The sequence below is a fragment of the Syzygium oleosum genome, unplaced genomic scaffold, assembly GCF_021117445.2.
Source record: "Syzygium oleosum isolate NSW1041296 unplaced genomic scaffold, Sole_v2.1 Sole_v2.08, whole genome shotgun sequence".
Lineage (NCBI taxonomy): Eukaryota > Viridiplantae > Streptophyta > Magnoliopsida > Myrtales > Myrtaceae > Syzygium > Syzygium oleosum.
The window spans coordinates 5,200,697-5,222,283 of NW_026607492.1; the positions used below are offsets into that span (position 1 = coordinate 5,200,697).

The following is a 21,587-nucleotide window of genomic DNA, read 5'->3' on the forward strand; positions in this document are numbered from 1 at the left end:
CTTGGGAAAGAGTCGGGTTACCAACCTTTTTGGTTACCAACCTTTTTGGCGTTGGCCACGATGAACTTGCCGTCCGGCGAAGATTATAAATCGGTCATAAAAAGTTTCCTGCTCAAATTAACTTAAGCCTTTCGATTGTTAAGCGAAATTAGTGTTGGCTGTGAATGCTATAATTACTTTATTATTAATTGATTATTTACTCTTTTGCAAAAGAGAGCAACAGGCATTCTCGATACTTAACTATGTTTACCACCACCAGACATGCCCACGACAGAAGAAGCTGTTTCATTTGATTGTGACAAATTAAATGGTGGGACCGATTTATAATTCGAATCCGTTAGTATTGGCCGTGAAGATGTTGTCGGGCCCATTTCCATTTCATGTGAGAATGTTCAACATTCGACTTATTTTAGTCTAGAGATGTTATGGAACCAATATATAAAATCGGCCCCCCAAAAAAATAAAAAATATCAAACCATTATTACTTGTTAAGGGAAATAACAAAACGATTGAATTAGCATAAGCTCGATTCAGTTACAGAACGAGAATGCATGAAGTTGGAGAGAAGTGTTCTCCAATAAACGATGAGTCGTACCTTACGCTTAAGGTCGAGATTATGAAATTGGTATACGTGGAGATAGTTGAATATGTGTTTGAAACGGCATTCGTAGGGTTTAGTTTGGTAGTCACTCGAGATGTATAAGTTCATTTCAGTGAACATTGGAACTTTGATCCTATCACCTGCTTGTTATTTTATTAGATGTACAGACAGTTATATATTCTGACAACAGGTTAATACTGGTTATTTGTATGAGATCGCATCTTTCGGGTAGGAGGACAGTCGTGCCAACAATATCTAAGACTGAAACCTTTGCTTTTCGTAGAGTAACTATAAATAAATGGTTAAATTCCAGCTAGAAAGTTTGACTAAAAAAAGATAGAAACCAAAAGCTATTCTTACATCAAAGTTAGAGAAATTAATGACAATCCGAAGAATGGAATTACAGGACAAATAACACAGACATACACAAGTAGTTCAATTCTGATCACCAAATTTACCTTTTGCAAGCGATTCCCCTGATGTTATGGTTCTTATGAAGGCGTGCTCGTTCTATGGACAAAGCTGCCCAATTGCATTGGCTCTCTCTCTTAGCACAGACTTCTGCACCTTCCCTGTGGAATTCATTGGCAAGTCCCCGAAAGACACCGTTTTCGGAACCATCGCCGCGTTTTGCAGCCGCTCCGCGCAAAACTCTACAATCTCCTCAGCTTTGGAACACCTACCTTCCTTCAACTTCACGAATGCGCATGGGACTTGCCCTGCTACGACGGTATATTGAGCAACCACGGCGGCTTCCGCAACTTTCGGGTGGCTCAACAAGACGGCTTCTATGTCCAATGTGCTGATCACCTCCTTTCCGAAGAATATGACGTCCCTCGCTCGGTCCTTCATCTCTACGCAACCATCTGCGTGCCGCACCCCGACATCCCCGGTCTTGAACCACCCACTAGAGAAGGCTTCCTGCGTCGCCTCCGGGTCGCCCAAGTAGCCTGCCATGAGGGTGTTCCCTCGGAGCATGACTTCTCCCATTGTTTTCCCGTCTCTTGGAACGCTCCGCATGGTGGTCGGGTCCTTGACATCAGCAGCTTCCAGTGTGATGTTGTGGAGGCCTTCTCTACATTTCAGGTTATAATCTTCGTGGTGGTCGTCGTCGTCGTCATGGTGGTGGTGTTGTGATGACCTCCAGGGTCTGATGTGGGCAGGCCCTAGGGCTTCCGTCATGCCATATCCATAGATAATGTTGAACCCAAGTTCTTGGACTCTCTTGATGACGTCGGTCGTCGGGAATGCACCGGCGATGATTACATCCACCCTGGAAGGCAGTGGCTTTTGGTCGACTGATGGGGACTCAGCGATCAAATTTAGGATAGTGGGTTTACCTGTTGAAAGGGACAAAAAAGAAAATTCTACTTTTTCATGGGTGATTTTGCATGAACCTAACATTATCGATACTTTCATATTACATGTTTTCAAAAGCGTAGGCATCCTCCCAATTACTTGCTCATATTTACTACACTAAGGTAATGACACATTATCGACATATCTCAACACTACTCATCTATGTTTTTAATGTGAATGATATATTGTAACTTCATAAGTTAAAAGTTAAAAACATTTGTATTCTCAATTGACTTCGTTCAATATGTCATGCTCATGATGTAACAGGACCTTCCACATCAAAGTAAACAAAAATAAATCATTACCACAGAGATGAGTGACCTTGTGGAGCTGAATGGAGTCGAAGATGATCTTCGTAGACATGTTCCTAATACATACATTGACGCCGCCGAGAGCCGCCATCGCCCACGCGAAGCACCACCCATTGCACCTGAACATGTCCACCGTCCACAGGAACACCGACGACTTCCCCATCTCGTACCGGAGGATCAGCCCTAGAGAGTTCAAGTACGCTGCCCGGTGGCTGTATGCCACTGCCTTGGGTGTCCCCGTCGACCCCGAAGTGAAGTTGACTGAGATGGGGTCACACTCATCAGTCGGATTCACGGCTTGGAAATTGTTGTCTCCCGTAGCTAGGGTTTGTTCATACTCTTGAACCTCAAGATCACATTGGGCTCGATGGTATGGTGAGTCGTCATAGATTGCGATGAGCAGTGGCTTGTGATCATGGTGGTTTTCTTGGATTTGCATGTTGTTCTTGTTGTTGATGACTTTGGAGACGAGTTGTACAAACTCGGAGTCAACGAAGATGATTTTGGGTCGTAACTGGTGAAGAATGATGGTTAAAGCGTGCTCGTCAAGTCTTATGTTGAGCGCGGAAAGAGTCGCACCTGCCATTGGAACAGCGAAGTGGAGCTCGTACAGTGCAGGGACATTTGGTGCCATAGCTACAACCTGCATGAACATAACAACGAATTGTGAACATAAATCATCTAATTTTGAGTTTTGACTTTCAAATTGGTGATAAAGGCATTTTGAACTATGCACATTTGTTTTAGGGCTTTTCGAAGGGAGACTAGAAGAGGGATTTGTTGCACAATACATCTCAAACCCTAACCTCCACTTTCTCTCCCTTCTTTGTTCTTCCTATCTTCTTGTTAGATCTTTAGATCTTGTAGCTCATCAAGTGATTTTTTGACCTTTTGGATTGTACTCATGCACTGGTTGTTGAAGATGGTGAAGCTCCTCTCTCTTCGTATGGTTTTTCCTGTCTTGGGTTTCCATGTATATCTTATGTCTCATGTGGTTTTGATTTTGCTTTCATCCTTTTCTATTTGTGCTTCAATTTTTGCATCTTTTGGTGTTGTTCCGCAACAAATTGGTATCAGACTGAAGGAACTTGGGTCTTTTGTTCAAGATGGCATCTATCAAGTTCGAAGTAGCACCCTCTCGATGGCCAAAATAATTTCAGGCTATGAAAGATCAAGATGAATGAGTTGTTGTATTGGGAAGGTTTGGTTATAGCCTTGGATGGGAAGTACCTCGACGGCATGACTTTGGCCGAGATCAAGGAGATGGAAGAGAGGGCGTACAACACCATCCAATTGTCATTGTCCGACAAGGTGCTTCGTGAGATCGCCGATGAAGAAACGGCTTTGGGATTGTGGAAGAAGCTCGAAAGCCTCTACATGAAGAAATCTCTTACAACGATATTATTCTTGAAGCATTGTCTTTACATGCTAAAGATGCAAGGAGATACTCCTATCCAAGAACATTTAGATGAATTTAATAAGATCAAAACGAATATGAAAAATCTAGATTTGGAGTTAGATGATGAAGACTAAGCCCTAATTGTGTTTCACTACCGAGATTGTATGAGAATTTTGTGAATTCTATGCTGTATGGAAGGGAAATCATAACTCTTGAGGATGTGAAGGCCTCGTTGAATTCCGCGGTGATGCGTAAAAAGCTTAATGCAAGTGATGGTGGTGATAAAGCCGATGAGTTAGTTGTTAGTGGAAAGTTGAATCATCGTGATAGGTGTAGAAATATTAAAAGGCATTCGAAGTCTAGCTCAGGCCGGGACAACAAGGTGGAGTGTTACTATTGTTACAAATTCGGACACTACAAAAATGAGTGTCCTTTGCTCAAAGCTAGGGGAAGAAGTTGATGGAGAGTTTCGATTCAGCTAGTCTGGTGAAGGATATCAAGTTAGTTGATGCAAACAATGTTCTTACTGTTTTGTTATCGGATTGTCGTATTGACGACAAATGGATTTTGGTTTCATCAAGTTTATATCACATGTGTCCAAATAGAGATTGGCTCTACACTTATGAGAAAGTCAGTTGTGGTTCAGTTTTGATAGGCAACAATGTAGTTTGCAAGATTGTGGGTATTGGTATGGTGCAGATTAAATGTCATGACAAGATAGTAAGAACCTTAACAAATATTAGGCACATCCTAGATTCGGAGAAGAACCTTATTTCGTTGACTAGTTTTAATTCCTGGTACATGTACATGTACATGGGTGGAGGTGGAGTTTTGAAAATTTCAAAGGGATTCTTGATTGTGATGAGAGGTGCTCTGCAAGGAAGTATCGTTGTGGGTTCTTCAAATGTATTATCCTCTTCAGATTCTGAGAAATCAAGGTTGTGCAGTTGGGCCACATGAGCGAAAGAGGAATGACTATCTTGAGTAAACGTGGTTTACTTTATGGAGAGCATACGGTATCGCTTGACTTTTGTGAGCATTGTGTTTTCAAGAAGTAACGCAGAGTTAGTTTGGTACTGGGTTGCACTCGACGATGGGCACAGTTGACTACATTCACTTCGATTTATGGGGATTTGCACATGTTACATCTAAGAGTGGTTCGGTTTATCTTATGACATTTCTTGATGACTTTTTTAAGAGATTCGGTTTAATTCTTGAAGCATAAGAGTGACGTTTTTTATACGATCTAGAAGTGATGTTGATTGAAAATCAAACCAGGAAGAAAATAAAGCGTTTCAGAACAGACAATAGTCTTGAGTTTTGTAGAGGTGATTTCAACAAGTTTTATGAAGATTCAGGGATTATTCAACATCAAACAATTAGGCATACACCTAAACAGAATAGGGTGGCGGAGCGCATGAAATGGACACTTTTAGAGAGATCTAGGTGTATGCTCTCTAATGCTGTACTTGGGAAAATTTTTTAGTCTGAAGCCATGAACACGACATGTTATTTGGTAAATCATTCTCCTTCAATCGCAATTGAATATTACACTCCAAATTAGGAATGATGTAGTAAACTTTCTATTATTTTGGTTTGAAATTATTTGGGTGTCTTGCTTATTATCATGTAAAAGTTGGTAAGTATGAACCTAGGGCTAAGAAATGTATTTTCGTTGGTTATATAGACAGGGTTAAGAGATATAGGTTGTAGTGTTGTGACTCTCAATCACCAATTATAATAAGTGGGGATGTTACTTTTGATGAAAATTCCATACTTGATCAAAGAAAAGTTGTTGTTGAGTCTGCAAGTATTCAGGAGGGGAAAGTTGGGAAAGAGGTGGAGCATCCACAGAGAACATTTGAAGGTATTCCTATTCAGATAGAAAGTGACAGTGAGCAACAACACTCAAATTCGATCAAAGATGATGTAGAAGAAGTTGAGCAACCTGAAACCTTGGCTACAGGGGGGACTAAACGGCAAATTAAACCTCCTTAGAAATATGACTTCGTTGATTTGGTAGTATATGCTCTTACAGTTGATGAAGAGCTTGGTATTGAAGAACCGTTTATATTCTGTGAAGCTACAATTTGTTCTAAATCTGAGAAGTGGCTTGTTGTAATGAATGAATAGATGGAGTCTCTTATAAGAACTGAACTTGGGATCTTGTGAAATCGCCAAAGGGCAAAAGAGCTGTTGGATGCAAGTGGGTCTTCAAGAAAGGAGGGAATTCCAGGGGTTGAAGATGGAAGATTCAAGGCACGTTTGGTAGAGAAGGGTTTTAGTCAAAAGAAAGGGATCGACTTCAATGAAGTGTTCTCTCCAATCATGAAACATAATTCCATTCGTGTGTTGTCGTGTTAGTGGCCCTTTGTGATCTAAAACTTGAGCAACATGATGTCAAGACCACTTTTATGCTTGGCGAGCTTGAGGAGACAATTTATGTCTCAACTGGAGGGATTCGTTGTTAAGGGTAAAAAAGATCATGTTTGCAAGTTAAAACACTCTTTGTATGATCTCAAGCAATCCCCACGGCAATGGTACAAGAGGTTTAATAGCTTTATGTTGAGTCATGGCCACTTGCGGAGTACGCACGATAGTTGCGTATATGATAAGAGATTATGTGATGGTTCTTTTATTTATTTGTTGTTATATGCGGATGGCATGCTGTTACAGTGAAAAACATGTTAGAGATACATGGTCGAAGAGGCAACCTAGTAGGGTGTTTGAGATGAAGGATCTTGGAGCTGCCAAGAAGATTCTAGGTGTGGAGATTTGTAGAGACAGATAGGTTGAGAAGTTATACCTTTTATAGAAAAGGTATATTGAGAAAGTACTTGAGCGTTTTGGCATGAAAGCCAAACCGGCAAGTACTCCTTTGGCGTCCCATTTTAGGTTTTTGGTTTCTTTGTCGCCTATAACTAATGAAGAAGAAGATGAAATGGTCTCAAGTTTCATATTCTAGTGATATGGGTAGTCTTATGTATGTTATAGTTTGCACTTGTTCAGACATTTCCTAGGTAGTTAGTATTATGAGCAGATATATATGGCACATTCGGATAAAACTCATTGGTAAGCCGTGAAATAAATTTTTCAGTATATCCAGGGTACCTTAGATGTGAGTTTGGTCTTTGACAGAGATTGTGATATAAGACATTCGGTTGTTGGCTTCGTTGGTTCCGACTATGCAGACAATCTTGACAAAATGAGATCTTTAACGGGCTATGTTGTTACGCTTGGTGGTTCCTTGATTAGTTAGAGACCGATCTTGTAGGACACGGTTGCTCTGTCTACTATCGAAGCAAAGTACATGGCAGCGATAGAAGCGGCAAAGAAGCTCTTTGGTTGAAACATTTGGTTTCGGATCTTTGGGTGAAGGTTACACATCCTTGGGTGAAGTAGGAGGGAGCCTTCGTTATCTTTTGTGATGACCAAAGTGCGATCTAGTTAACCAAGAATGCGATATATCATGAAAGAATGAAATATATCGGCATCCGGTATCACTTTGTGCGTGATGGGGTTACTAAGGATATGGTTACAGTGAAGAAAGTACCAAAGACGGATAATTCGGCAGATATGTTGACCAAACCTTTTCCTTTGACCAAGTTAAAGCATTGCTTTGACTTGATTGACATTTTCACCATTTGAGGTAGTATTAGTGGTGTTCATCCTTTTTTTTTCTATATCGAGTACACTCACATAGGCTAAGAGGTGTGCGTCGTCGATTCCGCCATTTTGGGGCATGGCCTTGTGTGGTCGCTCTTGGTGGTGAGGGTGAGATGTCTTGTGGCATTTGGCATAACGCTCTTGTGGAGATTTGAGTTAAGGTGGAGAATTGTTGAGTTTTGACTTTCAAACTGGTGACAATGACATTTTGGACTATACACATTTGTTTTAGGGCTTTTTGAACAGGGACTATAAAGGAATGTATTGCACATCACATCTCTAACCCTAGCCTCCACATTCCCTCTCTTCTTTATATCTTGTTGTTAGATCTTTATATTTTGTGGCTCACCAAGTGGTTTTTTGGCCTTTTGGATTGTACTTTTGTATTGGTTGTTGAAGATAGTGAAGCCCTTCTCATCTTTTGTCTCGTGTGGTTTTAATTTTGCTTTCATCCTTTGCTATTTATGCATCTTTTAGTATTGTTCCACAACATCTAATGTAATGAAAAGTCAAAACTATATGTTACAAGTGAATAATGTATACCTTTACACATTAATATCACGAGATGATGAGGTCGTTGGGATTTGTTTAAATAAAAATGAAGAAAAGTTGAACATGGAAGATTTGCTAAAGACTTCCATTTTGTTTTTCTAATATTTAGTGTATCTCTTATTATTAGTTAGGATTTACTTTTTGTTTTTAGTTAGCATAATATATAGTATATCTTTTATAATTAATTAGAGATATTTGGTAGATCTTCTCTTTCCTATTATGATAAGTAGTATGTTATATAAATATTTGTAATGTATGTTGAACTATACAAGTAAATTACGAATTATCACATGATATCAGAACCATAGAACCGCCAAACAATTCGACCTGCATCGTTTGAGATATGGCTATGGAAACGTCTACCAAGAAGGTGATTGACCCTTCTAGGCCATATTATCTCAACACCTTCGACAATCCTAGAAGAGTACTTGTTTCATGCGTGCCGACCTGGGATAACATGCAACATGGTCGAAGGCGACGAAATGTGCACTGCGGGCAAAAATAAAACTCAAGTTTATTGATGGATCATTAGAGAAGCTGAATCCAACTGCACTAGAATTTTAAGCCTGGGACATTCGTTATTCCATAATGGTTTCTTAGATTTTCAATTCCCTTGATAGGATTCTATAGGGAAGCGTAGCATACGCAAAAGAAGCAAAGGTAATTTGGGATGAGTTGAAGGAGATATTCACTCAAGGTAACGAACCTCACATCCACGAAATCAAGCCAAAATTGGGCTCCTACAACAAGGAGGACTCTCAGCGGTGGAATACTACACCCAATTGAGGGTCTTATGAGATGAACTTCATGACAATGATGACATCCCAGAATGTACCTATACTACACCCATGATGTACACGAAGAAGAAGAGGTGGAGAAGATCCACTGGTTTTTTATGGGCCTTAATGCTAAGACCTATGGGAATGTTCGTTCTCGAATTCTCAACCTTGAGCCACTCCTGTCCCTCGATAAGATTTATTCAATGATCATGCAGGAGGAGCACGAAAGATCAATTGTCCGGGGGAGGGAAGAGAAGATCGAGAGTGTTGCTTTCTCGGCTAGAAGAGTGGTTCCAAGGAAAGTACTATTCGAAAAACCTAAAAGTGATCACTATGGGAAGGTTGAACATGAGAAAAGTCATTACTTGGAGTTGATTGGATATCTTCTGAATTGGGAGTCAAAGTGAGGTGGAAAGGCATGCAAAGAGAATCCTTCCACAACGGCTGTACATATTGCATAGGCTAGCGGCGATGGTTCTGACACTATTACAAATACCAGTCAAGGAGGTTTAAAGGGGATAGAGATAACAATAACAATTAGCAATGATCAATATCAGTATTTGGTTAGTCTGCTCATGGCAATGAAATCGTCCACTGCGAATGATCAACTCACAAATATGGTGTATTGGTCCAATAATGTTTCCACAAATTGGATTATCGATGGTGGTGCCTCCGAACTTATGACAAGGCCACTTTTGCTTCTAAATCAGCCGAGGAACATCACTATTACATACCCTATACGAACTTCTAATGGAAAAGTGACTCACAACATCAAAAGAGGCGATGCTTATTTAAGCCCTAATTTTATTTTGAACGATATGTTATATGTCCCAAACTTTAAGTGCAACCTTAATTCTGTTGGGAGTTCAAATTTGAATTGTTCAATCACGTTCTTCTCTTCTCGATGTGTCGTATAGGACCTATCTTCGAAGAGATTGATTGGAGTGGGTAATCTTCCAAAAGGGGTTTATTATCTTGGATGCATGGGCACTCATTCGGCTTTCCAAGCGGTCAATGGATAGAATATTGACATCTAACATTAACGATTGGGGCACCCATCACGACAAGTTTTGAATTTGATCACCGGTATTGAAATAAATAAAAAATGAGCTGATTTGTGTGATGTATGTTGTTGTGCAAAACAAACCCGTTCCTCATTTCCTTTAAGTAATAATAAGGTCGGTGGATGTTTTGATTTGTTGCGTTGTGATGTTTGGAGGCATATTAGATAGGGTCTCTCTCCAATGCACATTATTTTTTAACCATCATCAATGATTATAGTCGAATAGTTTAGGTCTATTTGGTGAAGGAAAGATCAAAGATGTACAAAGTCTTTGTTAATTTTTGTCATATGGTAAAGACCCAATTTGATCAAGTAGTTAAAAAGGTGAGAAATGATAATGGCCGTGAATTCTTTCTAATTCCACGAAAGATTTTTTTCTCCAAAAGTAGAGTGATGCATCAGACATCATATTCCTACACGCCGCATGAGAATGGGCGAGTTGAAAGAAAACATCGACACAGCCTCAACGTAGCACGGGCACTTCGTTTTCAAACGAATTTACCAATTCGTTTTTGGGGTGAATGTGTATTTGCTTATCTAATCAATTATACTTCAACTTCAGGTGCACTTGTTTTGCGGAAAATGACCCATTTCTAGAAAATATTTTCCGGGAAATCATTTTCCAGGAAAATGAGTTCAATTTTCGGTGTTTGGCTAAAACCTAAAAAAGACCTGGAAAGTACTTTCAATTGTTTGATGAGGAAAATCTGATGGTGAAAATTATCAAAAAAATTTATATTTTTTTAAATTATTTATTATTTTTAAATTATTCTTAGAAAGAAAAGAAAATACATGAATGTTTTCCTCCTTAGAAAGAAAAGAAAAGAAAAGAAAAAATCTTAACAAATTCAATATGAGTAATTCCGGAAAGTGTTTTCACCTTCTTAAATTAGAGAATTCACTTTCCTAATTTTATACATGAATGTTTTCCTTAACTGGAAAGTGTTTTCAGTTGACTTACCATTTTCAGCGAACCAAATGGGTGAAAGTCCGAAAAATTGATTCCTGGAAAACACTTTCCCTCAAACAAACGCACCCTTCATTATTATCTAGAAAACTCCGTTCAAGCTTTTCTTTGGGAAACCGCCAGATTATATTAATTTGTGAGTTTTAGTGCACTCTGCTATGCTCACAAACCATCAAAGGGCAAAGCTAAATTTCAAGAAAGGGAAAGAAAATGTATATTTTTGGGACATCCATATGGCACGAAGGGTTGGAAGGTTTTTGATTGGGAAACTGAAGAATTATTGGTATCTTGTGATATTATCTTCTATGAAGAGAATTTTTTATTTGCTCACCAACCTACACATGAGGATCCGGACTCTCTTCCTCTTTTAACACCGACTCGTGAGCTGGTTCCTATTGATGTGGAGTGGAATCAACCTTAGGGGGAGGAAGAAAGGGTTCCAAGCCAAGTTCATGAAGAAAATGGGCAGACGGTGATGCGAGATTGTGATAGTACTATCCAGGTTGAAGAGCAACTCAGCAAGCAGCCCGATGACCAAATTCCAGTCCCAATTCGCCGTGCACAACAGAAAAGAAAGCCAACCTATCAGTGAGATTATGTGTGCCATACTGTCCAAACGAAGACCCCAACTTCTTAGCCCACTCCGTCGATAATTTTAGGTACGGCCTATCCAATCGAGAAGTTTATTTCTTAAGAACAATTTATTGAGCTTCACATCGCCTTTTTAGCTACTATTGATTTTGATATTAAGCCTATAAATTTCACAAAGGCTATTAAAAATTCTTTGTGGGGAGAAGCAATGGCACTAGAAGATTATAAGACTTGAACTTTAGCTACTTTGCCGGAGGGTAAAAAACCCATAGGGTACAAGTGGGTTTACAAAATCAAGCATTGAGTTGATGGGAGTACTGAGCGATATAAAGCTCGTCTTGTTGCAAAGGGTTTCACCCAGATAAAGGGCGTGGACTTCCTTGAAACCTTTGCACCAGTGGCTGAACTAGTCACTGTACGATGTCTCCTTGCAGTTACATTGGTTCATAATTGGGAGATGCATCATATGGACGTCAATAATGTATTTCTACATGGTGACTCGGATGATGAAGTTTTTATGAAGCTTCCACTAGGTTTCACGACAACTAGCTCGAATCGTGTATGTCAACTACAAAAGTCCTTACGTGATCTTTGACAGGCATCTTGAAATTGGTTTTCAAAATTCTCTAATGCTTTGATGGAGTATAGTTTTGATGAATCATTAGCAAAGTACTTGTTGTTCATGTACTCTCATGGCGGTACTTTTCTACCTGTATTAGTATATGTTGTTGATCTTATCTTGGTAGGCAATAATTCAAAATAGTGCACATCGCTCAAACAGTACCTTGATGAGCATTTTCATATCAAAGACCTTGGTCAATTAAAGTATTTTTTGGGAATTGAAGTAACGCTGATGACTTCAGGGTTATTTTTATGCTAAAGAAAGTATGTACTTTACATTCTATAGGAATGCGGCATACTAGCAGCTAAACTAGTGACTTCTCTGATGGAGCAACAACACCGGTTAGCTACAACAACTAGACCTGCCATGACAGACCCAAGTCACTGTCATCGATTAGTAGGACGTCTACTTTATCTCATTATCACTCGGCTTGAATTATATTATTATGTTCACATACTTTCCCAGATCATGTTGGAATCGAAGCAGCAGCACTGGGAAGTAGTTATACAAGTTCTTCGATATCTCAAGAAAAACCTAGGACAAGGGATTCTATTATCAGTCCTAGCTTCACTTTTTTTTTGGTCAAACTCGCTTCACTTCACTTGACTGCCTTTTGTGACTTCGATTGGGCAAGTTGCTCGATCACTCGATGATGAGTTACTGATTACTTTGTCTTGCTCTGTGGTTGTCTTGTGTCTTGGAGAACCAAGAAGTAGACCACAGTTTCTCAGTCCTCCGCTTAAGCTGAATATTGCGCTATGGTAACTATGACTAGTGAATTGATTTGGTTGCACACTTTATTTGACTCCCTCGGGTTTATTTTACAACAAACCGATGGGCCTTATTGCTATAACTAATCTACCTTACAAAACACGGCAAACCCGATATTTCACGAACGAACAAAGCACATCGAGATTGATTGCCACTTTGTTCGCGAATATGTACAGTCGGGCGCCATTAGAACTGAGCACATACCCACTGGACTTCAACTGGTAGATATTTTTACCAAGTCATTGGGTCGAGATCGATTTGCATTTCTCGTCAGCAAGCTGGGCATTCGTGACCACCATGCGCCAACTTGAGGAGGAGTAATACAAAAGATTTGCTAAAGACTTACATTATTTTTTTTCTAATTTTTAGTGTATCTCTTATTATTAGTTAGGATTTACTTTTTTTTTTAGTTAGCATAATATTTAGTATATCTTTTATAATTAGTTAGAGATATTTGGTAGATTTTTTCTTTCCCTTTTCTGTTAAGCAGTAGTTGTATTAATATTTGTACTCTACGTTGAGCAACACAAGCAAATTACGAATTATCACAATATCTTAAAATTTCTTCAGTCTAGTTGGGCAACTCTTATAAGTTTTCCTAAACGCTAAATATGCATCTAATCGGTCCGCGGTCCTTTGCTTTCAAAAACTTTTCTCCAAAGATGACGTGAATCTTTACCGCTAAGATGGCTATCTCCTAAACTCATCCGTAGTTCATATGACATATGATATAATCAAGAGCTGATACATATATTTTTTGCAGGCTACAAATTCCGGTTCAATTCGATTTTCCAAGGTAGATGCTGCTGCACTAAATGAAATGAGTTGAACGTGTTGTCCCAAGTGGGATTAGCCCTAGACGACTTCCTCGTGAGTCGTCGCCCTTATCAAAACACCAAAATAACTTCGACCTCTGACTCTAGATCAGAACCCCACATGGAAGAAGGCACGTATCTTCCACGATCTACGCACCATTACCGTCCAACCCTGTTTCCAGAAGGAACGCGTACGTAATGGAACAGCACCTACCAAGCTATCACTCAGATCAGATCACGATAACATGGAAAGCATCTAGGTTTGTCACTACCCACACGATGATAGCATCAATTCAATTCTTTATTAGGGTTTTGTCAAATTTCGCTGAAGCTTCGCTTCCGAGAATAATAAATACGAGATGAAGAAAATGCCGCAATCCTTACCCACAAAAACAGGAAGAGATAAGTCCCATTCAATGGCTTATCTGATTACGTAGCACCCACGATAATGATTTCATGCCTCATCCCCACCTAAATGAGTATTTTTTTTTGTCTGCTAGGTATATTCCCGAACTATGGAGCTTGGCGGGACCTTAATGAGCCTATATGGAAAACCCCATAAACCCATAAATCCTCCCATTTGGAGGATTACATTGGAATTTCGAGCAAAATTTTATGACTAAATTGACAAAATTAAAAAGTTTAAAATTGAATTAACATATATACAATAGGTTCAGAGTTGATTGGATAATTTTTCCAAGCTATTAGTATTCACGCTTTTCTTTAATTTTTTGCTTGGGAATGTTAGAGTATTAAATACTGATTTAGTAAATGAAGAACAAGCCAAACCCTAACGAGAGCAGTGATACAACGGAACAAATTTCATCTAAATGCTTCACTGTCAATAACTTTGGAAATCCTTTATAGATTTTGACGTGTCTCAAATTAGTTCTCTTTCGAATATCTAACTTTAACATTTTTTATATTCTCCGTTTATGTCTTATTAGTCTTCATAAGATATTAGATAGCCGAGGAAAGTACAATGTAATGAAAGTACAATAACTGCTATCCTTTCGAGTGCGCATCACCTCTCACCAGAATGAAAACCATTGTTTCCTTCTTTTGAAACCATGACTTCTAACTACACATGATTAATGTCTTGATAATTTCTGCTTTATCATCTCATAAAACGAAAGGAGAAAAGGTAGAAATTCGGTAGTTGTGATCATTATGAAAAAAACTCCCCGAAACTCTTATCATGCATCTCCAGTACCGTGTGTCATTTTGGATGGCAAAGCAAGGGTATTAGGTTTTGGAAATGCAATGGTGGTTTGCATCCACAGGGTGAAACCCCGGATTGCCTTGCTTATATGTATATTAATTGGTGTAATGGGTACATTAAAGGAGGGAGGTCAGACATATGTAAAACTGTTTAAATATTAAATATAGTCTGTGATTATTAGCAAACTAATGTCAACTTTGATGTCATAGTTGAAGTTCATAAGAATTGATGCCATTAACTGTACATCAACTATGGCTTTGATGAGAAAGTGCTAAGACCATTGAGACCAAGAGCAATCTTTTAAGTCGGACCGTAGCCAACTAAACAAGGTCTCGGCCAACTATGAATATTGACCAATTAATAGAATATATAGGGTGTCAACAAGGAAGGAGTAAACAATATGTTGACTAGCATATGTGATATGATATCGACTATAAATATAGTCAGTGTTCAAACACCAACATTGGCTGTGAGAAGCCAATAGGATTAAGTGGACAAGGTAAGAATTTTGTCCATTGGCTAACAATCGAGTCAATTTTGATTAAATCAATGTCAATCGAGTTGAGAAGCATTGACATCGACTCATGAACCTTGGCTGAAATCAATTCGAATGTAAGGATAAAAATACTGGGAGTAATTACTGCAGACAAGAATAGTTATGAAAGGTATCGACTGACGGTTGTAGTCAAGCACTTTATATAGCTGAGTCAACCAAAATCAAATTTAAATGAGCGAGAACACTTATTAGAAGAGGCCAGCTACTCATGCACCATAAAAGGAGAACACTAAAGAGGAAAAGACACTGACAAACATTCGAAGAATAAGATTTTACTTTTGTCAATGCATTTTACTTATTTCTAGTCATTTCTCAGTAATTTATTTCCAGTCATTCCAGTTGGTTTATGTTAATAAAATACTTGCTTGTATTCTTAAAAAATAATGTGCTATACTTAGTTAATTTATTACATAAGTTTTAGAACCTAATCATCAAGTTTTTGTTCCTTTCTTGAAAGATTTTGAGGAAGCGATTTTCTAGTAAAACAGCAACATGCCCTTTTCACCTGTTCATCGGTTCCCTTATTTATAAGCCTTAGATTTCAATAATCCTTTGCCCATGGGACTCACATGTTGGGATCTATGCTTAAGGCCTTTATCGTCTAACCAACCCATTGCGTGAGGGAGAGTTTTGTGGAACAATAGCCAACTATTTTAAAAGTTTAAGCTGTTAAATGAAAGCATGATTTAATATTTAAATATTTTAACATTTCCTATCACACGTAAGCTGAACTTTGGCCTAAACCTGAAGTGTGGAAATATGTAGTTTGTGAGGCAAATAGAGGCCTGTAATATGTGAATTTTAGGACATCCTATTTTGATAGAATGTTGAGATTTTGTTGGATCACAATCAACTATTTTAAAAACTTAAGATGTTAAATAAAAGCGTGATTTGATATTTGAATATTCTAACATGTGCACCATATTTGGAGTAAACTACTGCACACTGAAATCTACGTACTAGTGGCTTCATAGAGTTTTTATATATTAGTAAAAGAGTAGGATGTTTTGAGTCCAAATCTTTTCGGACCTTTTCTTTGCCTATTATTATTTCACCCATTAGTCTTAGGTGAAATACCAGCCTATGTATGAAGGGAAGTGTTACAATATTTAAAATAGCTTGATTTTTTAAAATAATTGACAGTGATCTTGTACAAATTTTACAAAATGGTTCGGTGTGTACCAATTGGTAGCATTGACTTAGAGGAGTAGAGGTCACCTTTCGATCATGCATACCAAATCATTTGTAAGATTTATTGCAACGAAAAGAAGACTTAGGACTAAAGTGTGGGACCCACATAAGTTGTAAGACTCCCCTTTAGCCTTTCCTTACGCAAGAGATAGAAAAAATGAACTGCCTAGCTATGAGTCAGGGGTGAAAAGGTTGACTGCCCTTTAACTCCTTCGAGTCAAGGAGACTGATTGGAATATGATGACATCTGCCCCCATTCTATATTCAATCAATCACGGGGAATATCTAACCAAAAACAAAAATAAAAAAAATAAAATCACGGGGAGTATAGAGCGTGATGGACAATTCTCCAATTCTTCTAACTTGTAAATTGTGCCCCCAGCAAATTAAGGAGAATTTCATGCGAGGTCCACCTTCACCGGTGTATACGCCACGTTTACTTAATTTTTTTTCCGGAGGTGGAAACATGCCACGATTCATGAGATCACATGCTGCACATGACGGCAACATATAGGGGCCACTAACTTGTTTTTCTCGCTAGTTCGGTCTGGTCAAAGTAAATGCGTTGTCGTGACACATGACTTCAAGAGAATGCGCAGGCATATAAATTTAAATTCATAAATTGAGTGGGACCCTCTTCGGTCCAAAAGAAAGAAAAAACCGCGAAATCAAGGGAGAGAACAAACGCGCTTTCCGATTAAGCAAGCCATTTTAATTCGGGCGATTAATGCGTTCGTTGTCGCGGCCAAAAATGACTTAATAGGAAGTGAGCTGTAGACCCAAAATTCAAAACGTGTGGGACTCCTCTTGGTGGGTGCGTGAGGATTGAACACGCACTTTAGGGTGTTTTCACATTATAAATAGACAAAAGACAGTCTACTTTTCCAAGTGACTAATGAGAGTTTATCCTCTTACAAGCAATGTTGACGAGGCTAGAATTCTAACGCGGAGAGGTGCAGGGGTCAACGTGGTCAACCGATTTATTTAACAATTATTATAGGGTGTGAAGAGAAAATGTTGATCATAATGGATCGATATAAAAGAGTGAAATAACATATGCTATTTTACTTTTACTCATATAAAAAAACTAAAGGGTATTGCGCTAATTTTAGTCAGTTGGAGCAATTTCTATTCATTTTAGGAAATTTCATCCTTTTTAAATACAAAGAAATTAGCTATAATATTATTATTTCACTAAACAAAGTTTAGTTTCATCGGAGGTCTTGTATTGTTAGTTCTGTATATGGTATAGATTTCCATATTAAGAGATTATTATCAAGTTTTAACCCAACCACCAACGGGTCCTAATTTGTTATTTATTAATAGCATATAAAATATTATAGATTTCGAGATTGTAGTACTCTTTGATACTATGTTGGGTAGGGGTGATTAGAAATGAAAAAATGGGATTGTGAGGTGATTCTGACAGAAAAGAAGAGAAAGGATTTGAAGGGATTGGGTTATAATGTTCTTTGAATGCGAGTGAGGGAAAAGAGAGGGCAGATATGCATTCATAGATATCATTTACGTATTTAGGGCTTGTCTTGACTTATACTTTTTGCCGTTTGCTTAATCTTTATCTTGCGATTCGCGCACTTTGACCATTTTTTCGAATCCGAAACTCCTAAAACTTCCAAAAACTCAAGTATAGACACATAACTTCACATGTAATTTGATCATAATTTTCTAAAATTTGATCGGTATTCCAAATTTTGGCAGGAAAGCAAAAAATTCTTTATGCTTTTGTTTTGAATGCAAAACACGCCCTTGTACACAACAGTTGACTTTACCAAACTCTTCTAATCCTTTCACTTCGTTTCTTTCCCTTCATCCAAACAAGAATGTGTTTTTTTAACAATCCTTTCTCTTGAATTTGGCAAGTCACTTAGTGTTCATTTCAGGTAGGACTAACATGAACTAGGATACGTATTATAAATATTTCCTTTGCGAGGCTAGAAAGGTTTTTTTAGATTTGTTATCCCTTAGATCCTTGATGTTCAGTAAAGAGGTAACCTCACTAAAGAAATGGATAGAGAGGCCTCTGTGGCTTGTCCCGTTCTTGTCAGGTGGGCTCCAAGGATGCATTCCTTATTTTAATGTGTCGGTGCCCGCACATCTTTGTCCCCTTTGTATCTTTGTTTTCTTTAGGAGGAGGGAACACCCTTTGGAAGTTTATATCCCGGTGATCTCGAGATCCGGATGAGGACCGGGACGAAAGCTTTTAAGGACTTACTTAGGTCCTTTATAAGTTTTTCCTTTGCGAGGCAAGAAAGTTTTTTCAAGTTTTGGTCCGTGGAATATAGTTTTTTATTCGTGGTGGTTGTAGTTGACAATCGTTAATGCTTTGTCCCACACAGCATAGACTTCTTTGGAATGACATAAACAATGGAGGAGCTCGGAAATGGCGTGGTAACGCTTTGACCTCCTTCATTTCGACCTAATTTGGCAGATTGAACGGTTCCATCCGTGGGTTCTCCTTCTCTTGATACACCATCTAAGGGGACGAGGAAAGAAAAGGAAACCCAATACAGCAATCTGGTGCATGTACATCTGGTGCGATGTTCGCTTGATCCGACGGTTCATATGCGCAAAATGCAAATAAACTCGATGCCGTCGTTAATAGCTCTCCGAGAATTGTACCGTCAAGAAAAATCTATCTCTAGAAAGATCTTTGTCCCTCCTACTTTTCTTAGGTTTATAGCTACTCACAGCAAGACCATATGATCAGTGACCTAATTCCCTCCATTCTAAACCATGAGCTTTAAGAAAACTAAAAGCTAATAGAAGCAAAAAACAAAGAAAGCGAGGACCCCTTTTCATTTGCATGGAAACACAAGGATATAATTAAAGACGAAGCAAACGAGATAGAGAGACTTACGATATCGCCGCGCGAGATCTTCAGCATCACTAAAGCGGAGGCGAGCTTCGAACACCTTTCGTGGGTTTGTCTCCAGGTGTACCTCGTGTCGCGGTAGATAATGGAGGTCTTGTTGCCATGGACGAAAGCTGCTCTCTCCAAGAAGCTTGTGGGAGTCAAGGGAACGTAATTCGCAGCGCACTGGAGCAAACCTTCCATGGTCATTCTCTATGACGTGTGTTTGGGGTCTCTAGCTTGTGAGACAAGGGAGCAATGATCATATGCATTTATATCGCCCGTGCGCAGTAAATGAATGTCTGAGTGGACCATTTTCCATGTAGAAAAAAGAAAGAAGCGGAATCACTGCAAGAGATCATGCACTGATGGAAAGTCTCTTTAAGGGCATGCGTGTAGGAAATCTCTCAAAGTATCTTGCACTATAGAAGCTGCTTATTCCTTTAATGAAAGTATATATAACTATCCAAATGCACAATTACGTCTGAGGAGGGAGGGAGGGGGTGGTGGTGGAAAGGAAGGAGCGAGGAAGCATCGACATTCTGGAGGAACATGGAGTGTGGAATGGGTCTTCGACTTCTTATATAACTATTTCACCCTCCGATTGAGTAAGGGTGCAGTAAAACATAGTCCTTAAAAATATAAGTCGACATGATGCGAATGTCAACGGGTCAGGTCAGCTCGGGGGAGAATCTAAAGTGATCAAAGGATATCGAAATTGCCACTTTCTATTCCTTCTAGTTGCACGCGGTTGCGGTAAATTTGCGCTTGGTTTATTTTGTAAGACAAAATTTCTTCGAGAATGGTCATTGTAGCGACCGCAGCATGCGGCGGTTCCAAGCGAAACTTTCTATGGTTTAGGCAATGTTGTTTTGACTTGAGTATTAACAATTACTTTTCTCTACATTCCCGTCAAAATGGACAGAGAAATTCCACGTGACTCTAAATGTCGATCTTCATGACTTTTTAAGGTTGAGGTGTTCAATTTGAACTAGAATTAGGCCTGAATTGGTATAAGTAGACTCAGCGGGCGGCCTCGGGTCGGGTAGACACCTCATTTCATTATTGATATCAATGACCTGTCTTGAGCTAAAAGTGAGTAGAATCGGTGGACGGGCACGGGTCGGGTCCGCTTGGGGTTGAGCCTTCCAAGACCCTGCCCTACTTGTCTCGACACGAACATGGGAGCCTAGTTGAGTGTAGACCTGTCAAATGGGTGGGTTGGTTTAAAAATTGTCTAGTCCAAATTGACCCATATAACCCGTTTTGACTAATTTCTCTGCAATGCAAATCTAGCAACACGTGTTTGACCTAACTTGCACCTAACCTATACTTGACTTGATCATATTGTTAAAACGCTTCCATATTTAATAACTTAATCTAGGAAAATTCATACCCAAACTAAGGTTAGAACGTGGAGTGAGCAAGCGAGAGATTGAGTGAGAGCGAGAAAGAATCATAGAGGTGAATTAGGTCTAAGTAAGTTATGAACCCAATTTAACACCCATATTATTTTGGGTTTTATCATTCTAAACCCATTTTACTGAACATAACTAACCCATTTAATAACCCAGTCCATCAAACATGGGTTAATAAATAAGCTTATGACCCATTTTGACAAGTTTAGTTGAGTGCTTAGGTCCACCTAATATGAGAAAGCATGGACGCGGCAAAGGTCGACCACATGGGCATCGGGCAATATATTTTTACATTTTTTAGTTTTTTTTCCTGCTGAAGAAGACATAAAAATAAATAGAAAAGTCATTTAAAATAAGAAATGAAGGGCAACATAACTTTGTATAAATCACAAGATAATAAATATAAACAAATTGTAATCTAGGGGCATGGACATGGAGACTGGACTACTTGGAGATCTATGAAACATCTTACAAGTTTAATGAATTGATTAAGCTCAAGCCTTTGATCTGGGCAGGTGACCTTCACTCAGAGTAGTTTGCATGTAAATGCTTGGATTTGAACAAATGAATTCTGGTTTTCAATATGGAAATCCCCCAACAACTCAACCAATAGTGCCATCCCTCGAGGGGGGAGCTCTTTCCCTAGACCCTGGATTCGGGACAAAAACAAATGTTCTTAGGGGAGATTCATGTGAGCCAGTTGGGCCGCCCCACTATGTCTAGATGGGGAAGTGAGAGATGGAGTCGATTTGTAACCAATTTTACTTTTTCAATGCTAGGTGTGCAAAAAATTCGAAGTGCCGCAAAGAGTTTTAAGTGTACAAATGCAGCA

The 21,587-nt window shown here is 38.9% G+C and overlaps 1 protein-coding gene across 1 annotated transcript; it reads right to left on the reverse strand.

The window, feature by feature from the left end:
- Nucleotides 1-922: 922 nt before the first annotated feature.
- On the reverse strand, nt 923-19,864 carry LOC115684766 (butanoate--CoA ligase AAE1-like). Its single transcript, XM_030609642.2, has 3 exons — nt 19,344-19,864; nt 2,266-2,914; nt 923-1,941 (listed from the first exon to the last, which is right to left on the reverse strand). The coding sequence occupies exons 1-3, from the start codon at nt 19,545-19,547 to the stop codon at nt 1,112-1,114; spliced, it is 1,683 nt and encodes a 560-aa protein (XP_030465502.2). The 5' UTR covers nt 19,548-19,864; the 3' UTR covers nt 923-1,111.
- Between the last annotated feature and the right edge of the window lie 1,723 nt (nt 19,865-21,587).

Excerpts from the sequence above, each read along its gene's own strand:
- LOC115684766 (XM_030609642.2), bottom strand. The coding sequence starts at position 19,547 with ATGACCATGGAAGGTTTGCTCCAGTGCGCTGCGAATTACGTTCCCTTG. Across the intron at positions 2,915-19,343 it reads AGATCTCGCGCGGCGATATC|GTTGTAGCTATGGCACCAAA; the intron begins GTAAGTCTCTCT and ends ATGTTCATGCAG. Across the intron at positions 1,942-2,265 it reads CAAGGTCACTCATCTCTGTG|GTAAACCCACTATCCTAAAT; the intron begins GTAATGATTTAT and ends CCCTTTCAACAG.